The 12,179-nt window shown below is 35.0% G+C and overlaps 1 protein-coding gene across 1 annotated transcript; it reads right to left on the reverse strand.

Annotated features, from left to right (window-relative positions):
• Positions 1-1,141: 1,141 nt before the first annotated feature.
• Positions 1,142-1,570, reverse strand: LOC136816560 (uncharacterized). The gene has a single exon (XM_067072902.1). It carries the CDS (start codon positions 1,568-1,570, stop codon positions 1,142-1,144), a length of 429 nt encoding a protein of 142 aa, XP_066929003.1.
• Positions 1,571-12,179: the final 10,609 nt, after the last annotated feature.

The raw sequence follows: 12,179 nt of genomic DNA on the forward strand, positions 1-12,179 counted from the left end.
ATGTATTTGGCTTCAATTTGTACAAATTGCTCTCTTTAAAAAGGATTATAACGACCCAGAGGCTAAACGAGGCTAGAATGAAGACTTGAGAGTAGTGAAACTACCGGAGTTGAGTAATGAGTATATTGAGTAAAATGGCAAAGAGTCTAAAGTGGTTGAAAAGGTCTAAATGTGTATATCTGCCTAAAGCAGCAAAAATTTTTGTGATAAAAAAAAAATCAATCTATATATTAATACGCTTAAACGTGTGTGTTTACAACTTTACAACGTTTTGTAAAAAGTTTTCGAAAATCTAACATAGCTCTAAAAAAGCCTCCTCTTCATGGCGTTGAACCATCATCTTTTTGCACCTTAAGCAGATTTCCTACGACTAGACTAACTTTGAGACCCCGAGATACTATTTTCTATTCACCAAGTTTGGAGCTTGATGGGTTAAAATCAACCTTCTTCCCAATTTTTTTTTCGTCATTTTAAAGAATTCTTATTCAGATGCTCTTTAAAACTTTCTGTTTACAATAGCCAGCCGCTCCCTATCTATCACTTTCAAAACTTTTCAAAGTCTTTCAAAGTCACCCTAGAACGTCCAACCCCGATGGCTAGCCACGATGGCTAAGAGGATTCAAAATATACTTTTGCTAAGCCATTTATTTAATTGTGGTTAAAAATAGCAATGCAATGTTATCTTTTTTCTCCCTTATTTCCTAAAATCAAAATCAAATCATCAATCGGCGGCTTTCTTTCTTCCGTTAGAATTTTTTAGATGTATAGTGATTCACTGGATTGGGACACGCAGCGTGCGACGCTGCGCATACGGCTAGTATTTAGTTAATCTAAGATCTAAAAAAATCAAAGGTCGAAGTGTTGTAATAGTGACAGAAATTGGTAGAAAAAAATTGAACCTAGAAAAAGGACAGAATTCTAAGCTAAAAAATATGATCATAGAGACAAAGAGCGAGCTAATGATTTGTCAAAATAAAATTTCTTTGCCTCTGAATTAAATTCATCTAGAGTTTCTAAAGATTTAATATTTTCCGGCAAATCATCATAACATCGTGCCTGACATTGGAAAGTGCCATCATTTACAACTTTGACCAAAGATTCTTTATCTGTGGATCGAAGACCCTTACTTTGATCACAAAACTCAACTTTCACGCAGATAATGTGGGTGGTTAGCATCACGACGGGATTTGTGAACAATTTTTGATGTGTTGAGCTCAAAATACTCTTTCACAGGTAACCATTTTAATTCAATCACATCGTGTAGGGTAGCATATCGCGATAGAACGTAACCAGCTGCTATGTTCTGAATTTTTTGTAGCCGATCAAGTTGGTATTTCGGAATCTGTGCAAAGACAACATTACTGTAATTCAGTTTTGATAGTATCAATGTTTCAGCAAGTGTTTTACGTACACTAAAGGGTGTGAAACGACTGAATTTTCGAAGAGAGCGTAGGGTGCCTTGAGATGATTTAATGATACCGTTTATGTGTGTCGACCAAGTAAGATTTTCGTCGAGTTGAACTCCAAGTAGTTTGACATTGACTTTGTGTTCGATGGATTTCCCAGACATCGAAAGAGTAGACTTTGATTCTTTGGGTAATTCCTTATACAATTTAAATGGAAGATGATAAGTTGCAGTTTATCACTGTTAAAAAGTAGATTACTATCCTTCGACCAGGATCGAAGATTTTTTCGACATCTTTCTCCATTTCCTTGATAGTCTGCAATAAGTCTCTAACTTTGCAGTGCCGATAGAGGGTGGTGTCGTCGGCATACTGAATGCTACTGGATAATATTTGGTCGGAAAGTTCAACGACATATAGATTGAATAACACAGGGCCTAGTATACTACCCTGTGGAACTCCGAAAAACATAGATTTAATTGATGAAGTTTTATCTTCGACTTGGACATATTGCTTTCTGTCTTTTAAATAGCTCGACAATAACTGCAGAGAATCAATGGAAAAATTCATGTCTCGTAATTTCAGAAGCAAATTGGTGTGATCAATAGTATCGAAAGCTTTTGAGTAGTCTATTAGGATATGGTAACTTCACTTTTCGCCACCACCGCTTTCTTGATATCATCCCTCAGTTTTACGAGTAAGGTTGTGGTGGAGGAGTGACCTTTACGAAATCCAGACTGTGTTTGGTGGTAAAGTGCTTTGTCTTCGATGAATTTGCTAAGTTGGACTAAGATAACTCTCTCGAATACTTTAGAAAGTACAGGAAGTACGGATATAGGAGGACGGTAATCTTTGATCTTTATAACTGAATCAATCTTTGGAATTGGACATACTCGAGCCACTTTCCATTGGCGAGGAAAGATTTTTTTGTCGATACAGTTATTAATAATGTGAACGAGTGGTGATGTGACGAACTCTGATATTGGTTTAACAAACTTGATAGATATGTTATCAGAGTCACAAGAGCAGTCATTCTTTATATTCTTTAGAATTTGGTTTACTTGATCATACGTGGTATGTTGGATTTTGAACGAGGTTTGGTCATTCAATGCCTCAAGGTTGGGCGGTAACGTTGCTTCTACATTAGGTTTACCAGTGAGTTCTGAAGCAAGTTTGCTATAATATTCATTCATCTCGGAGGGATGGTGGTTGATTCTTAACCTTTGGTTGTTCAGTACTCGATGGATGGTGTTCCATACAGCTTTAGGATCTTTAGACGATAAAGATTTCTTGAAGAAGCTATTTTTGGTTTGTTTCAGTGTCTTTTTATACTCAGTAAGCCTCTCTTTGTATAAAGCTTTGAGTCGTGGATCTATTCGAGCTTGCTGACGAATAAGTTCAAGTTTAGCTCGACAAGTTTCGATTGCTGGATCACGCATGGTGCGATTGGACGTGTTAATTTCATGCGTTTTAACGGGGCATGGGTTTCGATGCAGCTGAGGATCAGATTATTAAGGATATCTATTTGGTCTTCACGGTCATCAAAAGCATATACGATACTGAATGGTAGATTAGAAATCTCATTGACGTAGGAGTTCATGTCAAGATTCCTGACGTCACGAATGAATTTGTAACGAGGTTCAAAACGTTCTTTCTTGATATTAAGTAGAATGTAGGGGGTGTCGTGATCACTTATTTCATCTGTAGATAATACGTCGGTGAGGCTGACTTTACTTGGTATGTTGGTGATCACATGGTCGATGAGGGTTTGTGTTTTGGGTCTCGTTGGTTTCGTTACATGTTGAAATAGATTGTATGATGACAGAAGCCATTGTAACTTTTCCTTTTCTTTGAAATTTGGTTGGTATACGGTAACAAGAAGATACGGTGTATTTTTATTTCGGCCACGGAATTCAGCAGCGAGAATTTCTAGCGTCGAATTTTTGGTTAAGTCCTTACGAGGTTGGTAATGGAGGTGATCTTTGGCGTAGATACCGACACCGCCTCCTCGACTTCCTCGGTGTCTGAAGATAGGAGTGTAACCGGCGATTTCAACGTATTCTAGCTGTTGTTTGCTGTCGGTTAATTCATCATTCTCAACTAATCCTTCTTGTCAGAGAAATGATAGTAAGATAAATGTCCCGGGGGGGGGCACTGACCTTGACGACCGACAGGGACGTGCCGCTGGAGTTTCAAAAAGCGACCCTGTCAGAAATTAAATTTGATGAAAAATAGAACCCGAGCAGGGTTATGGCATGTCTTAAAATTACCATAAAAAAAATTATTTCGAAATTCTGATTACGTCAGCAAAAAATAAGATTTTTTCTTTTTTCCTAATTTCTGCTGACGACATCAAAATTTCGGAAAATTTTATGTTTCAAATGATCGACTTTGGTAAGATACATCTTTGGTGAAAGTTTGAAGACGATTGGATAGACCATTCTTGAGAAATTTAATTTTTAGTTTTTATGACGTCATCGATTATGACGTCATAATCAGTTTTTACGGTTTTTCGCGTAAATTAGCGAAAAAACAATTAGGTTACACATCAGGTTAGAAACTTCATCATAGTACCCTTCATGTTCAGTCATTTTTTTGGTCATTTTCTGTCGACTAATGCGATCTAAAAATTATGGTAATTTTCAGTTTTTGAGACATGCCATAACTTACTCGAGTGTCAGAAGAAAAATTTGATAGAAAACCTACCCTGTCAGATTCTACTCTGAAAAAATTTAATGTTTATACCATCTGTCAAACTGGAGTTATTCAAAAAACAAGTTTTGCTGACGTCATCAATTTTAAGTTATTGCCTAATATTTTTTTTGGCTAAAAAAAATTAATTAAATTACAACCAGTCCGCTGATCTACGTTCTAATACGCTTCTTTTGTTGTATGAAGTGATATTATAGTTGATAAATGGAAACGGTGGAAAAAAATTAGAGTGAATTTGAAAAATTTTGGACGTGCCTTAATTTGCCTAAGTCAGGTATTCACCCAAAGAATAAGCGTGTAAATTTTCAACAAATCCAACCATTTTTGAAGTATCTAGGCCCTTTCAATGTTTAAGAGGCGCGCGCAAAAATTTGTTGTGACATTTTGCTATTATCGATGTTTTGTTATGGCGTTTGTTATGGCAGACAAAAGTTTTTACATATTTGCCTGTACAAAATATGGTTTGCAAAACATTTTGCATATCCAATCCTGTAAAGGATTGTGTTTTCGACCAAAATAAAAAAATTCAAGTTGCCAGAAAGCGTGACTAGCTTGTTATAGCTTCATGAAATTTATGCTGTTTCACACGCTTTTCAGGCTAAAAATTGACAAAATTGCACGACAGAGATACACCAAAACTTCCGAAATTTCAGAAAAATCCTTAATTTGTATAAAAACATTATTTGGGTTCACTGGAAGGTCGGCCGCATGACTTTTGATACATGTCGCAAAACTAACCCAGAATCATTTTTCTAATAATAATAATAATAATAATAATAATAATGACATAATAATAATAATTCTACATTCCACGTAGAAATGGAGGAAGAGGTTTACTCAACATCACAGACCTCTACAAAAACCAAATCATTCAATACAGTAAATACCTTAAAAACTCCACCGAACATCTCATGATATTAGTATCAACGTCACAAACCGACAGAGGAGCAAAATCCCTCCACCAAAAAGCTGAGAAGTACCTAGCAGAACTCAACATTGACGAAAACCAAGCAAACGAACTTACAAAACCACAATTGAAATTGCGAGTCAAAACCAAACGCTCCAAACAAAAACTCGAAATCCTCAAAGAAAAACCCATGCACGGACAATTCTTCATCACGCTAGACCAACCCCACATCGACAAAGACGCTTCATTGTCATGGCTAAGATCCTCCACATTGAAAAGAACTACCGAATCAACCATCTGCGCAATCCAAGAAAATGCAATAACCACCAAATACACCCAAAAACATATCTTCAAAACCACCAATGACGACACCTGTAGAGCCTGTAAGACCAAACCCGAAACCATCCACCATATCATCTCAGGATGCCCAGTCCTTGCACCAACCAAATATACCCAACGCCATGACAATGTGTGCCGATACATACACCTCCTCCTTGCAGAAAAACACGCCATGATCCAACCTAACTCTTCCAAATGGTACCAATATGACCCTGAACCGCTACTCGAAAATGACGATGTAAAGATCCTATGGAACTTTCCTGTCCAAACGGACAGAAGAGTCGCGCACAACAAACCTGATATCATCGTCATCAACAAACGAACACGAGAGGTACAGATCATAGACATTGCCGTGCCACTCGATTGTAACATCGCACGGAAACGAAACGAGAAAGTGACAAAATATGTTGATTTGTCTATTGAAATAAAACAACTGTGGGGCATGACAAAAGTAAAAACGATACCCATCGTTATTGGGGCAATGGGATCAATCCATGAAAAATTTGAAAAACTGATTAATGATAAAATGGACTTGAAAGTCAATGTCAATGAAATGCAAAAGATAGTTCTCTTGGGAACATCACATATTTCTAGATATTTTTTCTCGGCCGACTTTTAGTTACACGACTATTAGCTTTTTACAAGCCCTAAACTTTAGCTTCTTTACTTAAAATTAAACTACTTTATATAGACACAATCTAATTCTAAGTTTTTTCAACTACGTATATCTTTAAGTCCTCTATACCAGAAATCCTTGACGAGACATCTTTGAAAGCGGAAAAATTTTTCAAACACGCAGATGAACAAACATTTTCTTTGCACAAATTTGAAAAATTTATCGGTGAGTAAAGGAATATCTCTTAACACTTAAGTAAAATAAACCTATATCACTACCTCTAGGGCTTAAGCGGTCTCAATACCATGTTTATAAAATATTTTTAACATTTTATTTAATTACGATTTTCGACGATTTTATTTTGATTTTCATGGATTGATAATTTCAGATCCACTCAGATTCTCACATCCTAAATCTAGCCTGAACGATGATAATACATTAAAAATTTCTCTTGTTATACCTAAGTTTTATCGAATCAAACCGGATTCTATTGCTAAGTCTCACCTAAATTACTTTGGTTTTCCATGAGACGCCTTGGAAAGCGACAAATTTTTCAGAAATGCAAAATGAAAGTTTTGCAAGACTTTGAAAAATTTCTCGGTAAGTAAAGGTGTATCTCTCTTATTAAGATATTTACAAAATTGTTTACTAAGATATTCCATCGAGACTTAATATTAAATTTTTCTTATTTTTTAGTTCTTGTTCTAATATTATAATAGAAAAAGTGTACCTAATCTATCTTCGATAGAAGGAAAACTTTTATAAATAGTGCATTATCGAAACATTATCAAAATATATCTCAAATATTAATAATAATGATAAAGCTTTACAGGTTTGCAGGCCACCGTGAAGACACACGGGCCTCTATAAACCGCTCGTAATTTTTACAATGATCTTTTTGAAATAGAGTTTTTTTCGCGGGCTCCCCCGGACTTTCCATTTTGTGTTGTCTTCCTTGATTTTAGCATTCATTTTTTCGGCTTCCTTACACCATTCTTTAATTATCTGTCTTTCATTTTTGGTCAAATCCTCTGTCACTCGGTAAGGAAAGCCTTTTTCTTTTGTTATTGCTTGCAACACTGTGTTCTTGTCCTTTTCGTTCGTAAATGTGACTTTAATTGGTCGGTATCTCGCTTTATCTTCTCTTTCTTTCGTAAATTTCCCGACCCGCTGCGTCTCGGTAATCTTTATATTCCTCAGATGGAGCCGCTTACCAATAATTTTGTCATGGATAAATTCTTCGTCCTCGATTTTTGTTTCTTCTTCAGTTTCATCTGTCGATTCATCAATCCCATGAAAAATTAGGTTGCGTGCTGTAGATCGAATCAGCTGCTCCTCCTGCTTTTCTTATCGAATCGCATCTCCAATGTTTTTCTCAATGTGTTTGGATGTGATTTTAGCGTAGCTCATTGGTGGTCTTTTCTCTTCTTTCTTTTCGATGATGTTTTCAATCTTCTTTTCAAGCGTGGTTATTCTGTTGTCGATAGTTTCTTTCATTTCGTTGACCATAACATTGACGTCTTGTGCTTTCAAATTGTTTATTTCTTCGTCCTGCCTTTTCATTATATTCTCACAGGCTTTGATTTCGTTTTTGAATCCTTCAATTTTTGATATTTCATTTGAATTATACCTTTCCATTACCTGCGATGCGATTTTGGTACAGTTTTGACACTGGAAACTTCTTGATTTGTATGACAAGCATATCTGGATCTGGTAAAGTGGCAGTTCTGTACAAAGATAATGGACTAAACGGTGGCACTTCCTGCATTGTAGGGTATCTTTTAGTGCGTTTTCTTCATTTATGATGCACTTTGACGGGCTGCAAAAGTCGTTTATTGATGGTGATTTTTGATTATTTTCTTGAATTTTTTCCGCCATCTTTGTGCATTTTTCAGACGACAACCGTTCAGTTTCGTATTTGACGTCAATTAAATTGTGTTTACATAGATTCTTTTTTCTGAGCTGTTGAAGTTATCAAATGTTAATGTTATTCCCTATTATTTTCAGACCTTCGTGTGGCTGTTGTTGACTGTGCCAGCACCACCCTACCAGCTGAAAAAACAATAAAACACGGTAAGAATAACGCACACGGGTCGAACGTTGAACGCCTAACGTCTTAGGGGCAATCCCTAACTTAGACTTACAAAGGGTGGACCTAACAATTTTCAACAAAATATATCCTTTTCTCCTACTGTGAACGACAATTTTCTAGAGAAACCTTTATAGAGGAGCGTTAGAAAGAACTTGTATGTAGCGAAAGTTGAACCTGAGCAACAATATTCGATTTTACAGATTTGCCCACTGAAAACGTTCCGAATTCATTCATAATAATTCCATAGGTAAGATGACCTTAAAACTGAATGGTGAAAATATCTCAAAAATCAGGTACCTATTTGGTAGATTTTAAATTTTGTTTAGGTATAAAGAAAAACCGCACTTTATTACTCTATACTGATTTTTTGTTTTTTAAGATGCAAACGCCCCAACGGAAGAATTTTACGACACCCTTGATGTTAAGCGTTTAGTTTAGAAATACATTAATAAAAGTATTTGACTTTCAAAACCTGTAGTTTGAAAATGTGTCATCCAACTATTCAAAGTTTCGTTGTTTCCTGAAAATGTGTATTTTCATAATTATGCTCCAAAGCGTCTTTTTATGAATTCCTTATTGTTTTTTATTTTCAAATATAGAAATTCCCATGAATGTCACTCATTTCAAAGAAGTTGCTCAAAAGTTGAAGAAAGTGACATTGCAGGATTCTAATAATTTGTGGGAACTTCTCAAGAAGAAACTGGAAAAAGTTATGGTAAAGCAGTCAAAATGTGTATAGGATGAAATCTTTCACAAAACACAACAGCATTTCCGTGGATCAAAGCAGCTAACAATCCACGATTTGGGATATTGGAGAGCATGTATGTTGTTTCAAAAGTCAATTGAGAAATATTAATCAATATGTCTTTGTATCTTTTTACTTTTTAATCAACTAATTTTCTAATTTCAACAAATTTTTATTAACAAAAAATGGTATCCAATTTCCCTAGAGATATTCTATGGTTTATCATTGAAAAATAATAGTCAAAAGAAGAAACAGTGAGTGCATTTAAAGTAAATTTTATTCATTTTTAGATGAATTACCAGAAGGGGAAGTAAATCACTTAATCTCCAGCATTGATGACACCTTTGACGTCAATTTTAAATATCGATTCGACGTGTTGGAGCCTGTGTGCTACAAATTCTTTATGGTAGCACACTTTGGAATAAGCAGCCGCAAGGCACAATGGTTCACTGAACACTATGGTAAGTGTTTCTTTCATTTACTCGATCTAAAAGTAGACTGTTTGACATCTTTTTTAAAAATTTCTTCAAAAATATAGCAAAAAATATTCATCATTTCATTGCCGGAAAATACATCCTAATGAATGGCTTATCAGGTTTCATAAAGCTGAAAAAAACATTTCAATAAATTCTATTTGTTTACAATATTTAGATTCCCTGTACGATGATGAAAAGCTAGATGAAATTGGTAAAATATATTTTGTTTTTAATTTTGTTTCTGAAGTTTTGAGCTTTCTCTATCTTTTCTCGTGAAACTAAGACTTCTTGTTTGACATGAATACTTGGAACAAAATATCCTATTTTTCATAAATATCTTTGATTATTTAGATGATGAGCACCCAGATCCCTGTGATGAAGATATATACAAATCCTTCAGAGAAATATGGGTATGTAAAGTTTTTTTAATAAAAATTTATTGCATACGTACGTGTATGGGTAGATAATAATAACCAAAGCACTTGACTTTTGTCCTCGCTCTTTGACAAGAAGCTGTTGTAAAAGAGACATAACGTATCGAGTGATGACAGTACTTTTCAGGAAGTGCAGACACATTTACAGTTTATTTTGAATATAGTTGAGCGAGTATATTGAATTTAGGAATTATCTTTCCTCTTAACAAAAATAATATAATATGTCAAACAACAACAGACATGACTAGGAAGTTTGCGAAAAAGTCGACAAGAAAAACACATGACACGTGTAAATGAGTGCACACAACATTATTTTTCCACCAGTTTTAATTGAACAATATTTTATTTTATAGGAAAACGATTTGCCGAGATCATGAAAGAGAAGGACGAAATGGATCAACAAACCCATTTAATTGATTTGTTTGAGGAACCTTTTCATCACAATAGAGAAAACTAAATGTTTTGACTTTGTCATTGGACTCAATATATGCAATACCATCAGGACAAAGTTTACGATAAATTTCTATTCCCTCTTTTTCACCTTTTTTGTGGGCTGAAATCAAGGATTTTCGAAATTCGTCAAAGGTTTTTGGATATTTATAAGGACCCAAGGCGACTTGGGTCAATTTATCATTCAGTCTTCTTCTGTTTGTTGTATTTTGTTTTGTGGCTCTGCCGGCCTTCAATCTATCTTCTGTCAAATGGTTACTTTGGATCTTTGAGAGTTTGTTAAAAAGATCAGATAAAACAGGCTGAGAATCCAAAGATTGAAGTGCATTTGTTTTACCTTGAAGATCACTTATCAACCTTTCTGTAGTTTTCGTTCCTGATTTAAAAGGGGACAAAACTGAAGGTGACAAATCTTTAAAATGAGCAAACATGGCTAACTTATGGTAAGATAATGCTGAAAACAAAATTTCGGCAGTCTGATAACAGCCATATGTGACAAACTTCCCACGTTTGCTTTGCTCTATTGTTGCATTTCGTACAGCATGTATTCTTTTACTTTTTAATTTTAGGATTTGTCTCCAAATTCTCAAAATTGTAATCCCTTTGGTAGCACTTGTTTGCATTTTAATGGGATCAGAACAAGGCTCTAAGAAGCATCTGACGTTTTTCAAAAAATTTCTCACATAGCATCAAAACCTCTCTTAGAGATTTCCAAAAAAATCTTTCAGCCTTTCCAAAAATATTATCCCACGTGGAAATAGCTTGTTTTACCATATTCCTTAATTCCGCAACGAGTTTTGTTGAAAAATTGTATTTTTTTGATATTTTAATGTGTAAAGAAGGGAAGTGTCAAGAGAAAATTTTGCTCGCTGTTTTTAATGATTTTTTGAAATTTTGACATGGAAAAAAAGTCAGTTTTTTGGAAATAACTTTCGAACTACTTTTTCAAACTTAATGTATGATAGCTCAGAATTCAAGTTAAAGCATCCTCTATACAATAAAAAAAGAATGAACAAAAAATTTAAGTCCTGAAGCTCACAATATCTCGACAAAGTTGTATACTTTTTTTTGGTGCACCCGTGAAAGTATGCCATTGGGTCATTTATACATCAAAAGAAGCCGATTTAAACATATATAGAATACGATATCAGCTGTTTCGACTTGGTTTACTTAACTCACTTAACCCAAAGAAAATAATATTTAAAACTCTAAATTTGCTCTATAGCATAAAATTTTGAAGAAAATAGGCTGGTTTTGGCGCCGTCTCTACTAAGCTTGCATGCGTGAGGCATCGGCAAAAAAATTGTGATTTTTTTTTTGAAAGAAGTGCAAAACCTCTGGTAAAGAAGGGGTTAAAATATCAAAGCAATGAAAATTTGGCCCACCTTTCTTTCAGCTTGTTCAGCCATGTATGCAAGATATCCATCCAAACTAGATGTTCGTGTTTGTTTCTCAATCTCCAAGATTGAAACAATGTGACGCACGTCTGGTGAAAATGGTTGTCTTTTCAAATCTCCTATGATCATAACAAGTTTGTTGGCAGATTCCTTTCTGGTAACTTCGCATACCAGCTCAGTTATCTTTTGTTTCTTTCTCGAACTTTCCAACTCGACTTCCAACTTTGCGTTTTCACAAATTGTAACTCCCTTTTTGTATTAGTATGCTCATTATTTCGTTTCTCGATAGCTTGCTGATGAGATAATTTCCCTAGTATCTCGCCAGTTTTAATTTCATGCACGCGAATTTTGTCAGCAGCCATCTAAGGTAAGTTTGAATGAAATATTATCGTAATGGTAATTCCTTGAGGGGAGTACCTTAAGAGAAGAAATTTTGGCGGGAAGAAATTTTGACGAATGGGTCAATTCACCAAGATTGGATTATTAGGGGCCTCAATTAAAATCTAAATTTTATACTAAGGAAACCTTAATTAAAACAAAGTACCTTTGATGCCGTGAGTTCTAGAGCAATATTTTCGTCTTGACCGTTGTCGTCGGGTGGTTCCGGT

Source organism: Clytia hemisphaerica, unplaced genomic scaffold (assembly GCF_902728285.1).
Source record: "Clytia hemisphaerica strain Z4C2 unplaced genomic scaffold, Clytia hemisphaerica genome assembly, whole genome shotgun sequence".
In the NCBI taxonomy this organism is placed as follows: Eukaryota; Metazoa; Cnidaria; class Hydrozoa; order Leptothecata; family Clytiidae; genus Clytia; species Clytia hemisphaerica.

What these genes read in the sequence shown, in the direction of transcription:
- LOC136816560 (XM_067072902.1), bottom strand. Translation starts at nt 1,570, where the DNA reads ATGTCTGGGAAATCCATCGAACACAAAGTCAATGTCAAACTACTTGGA.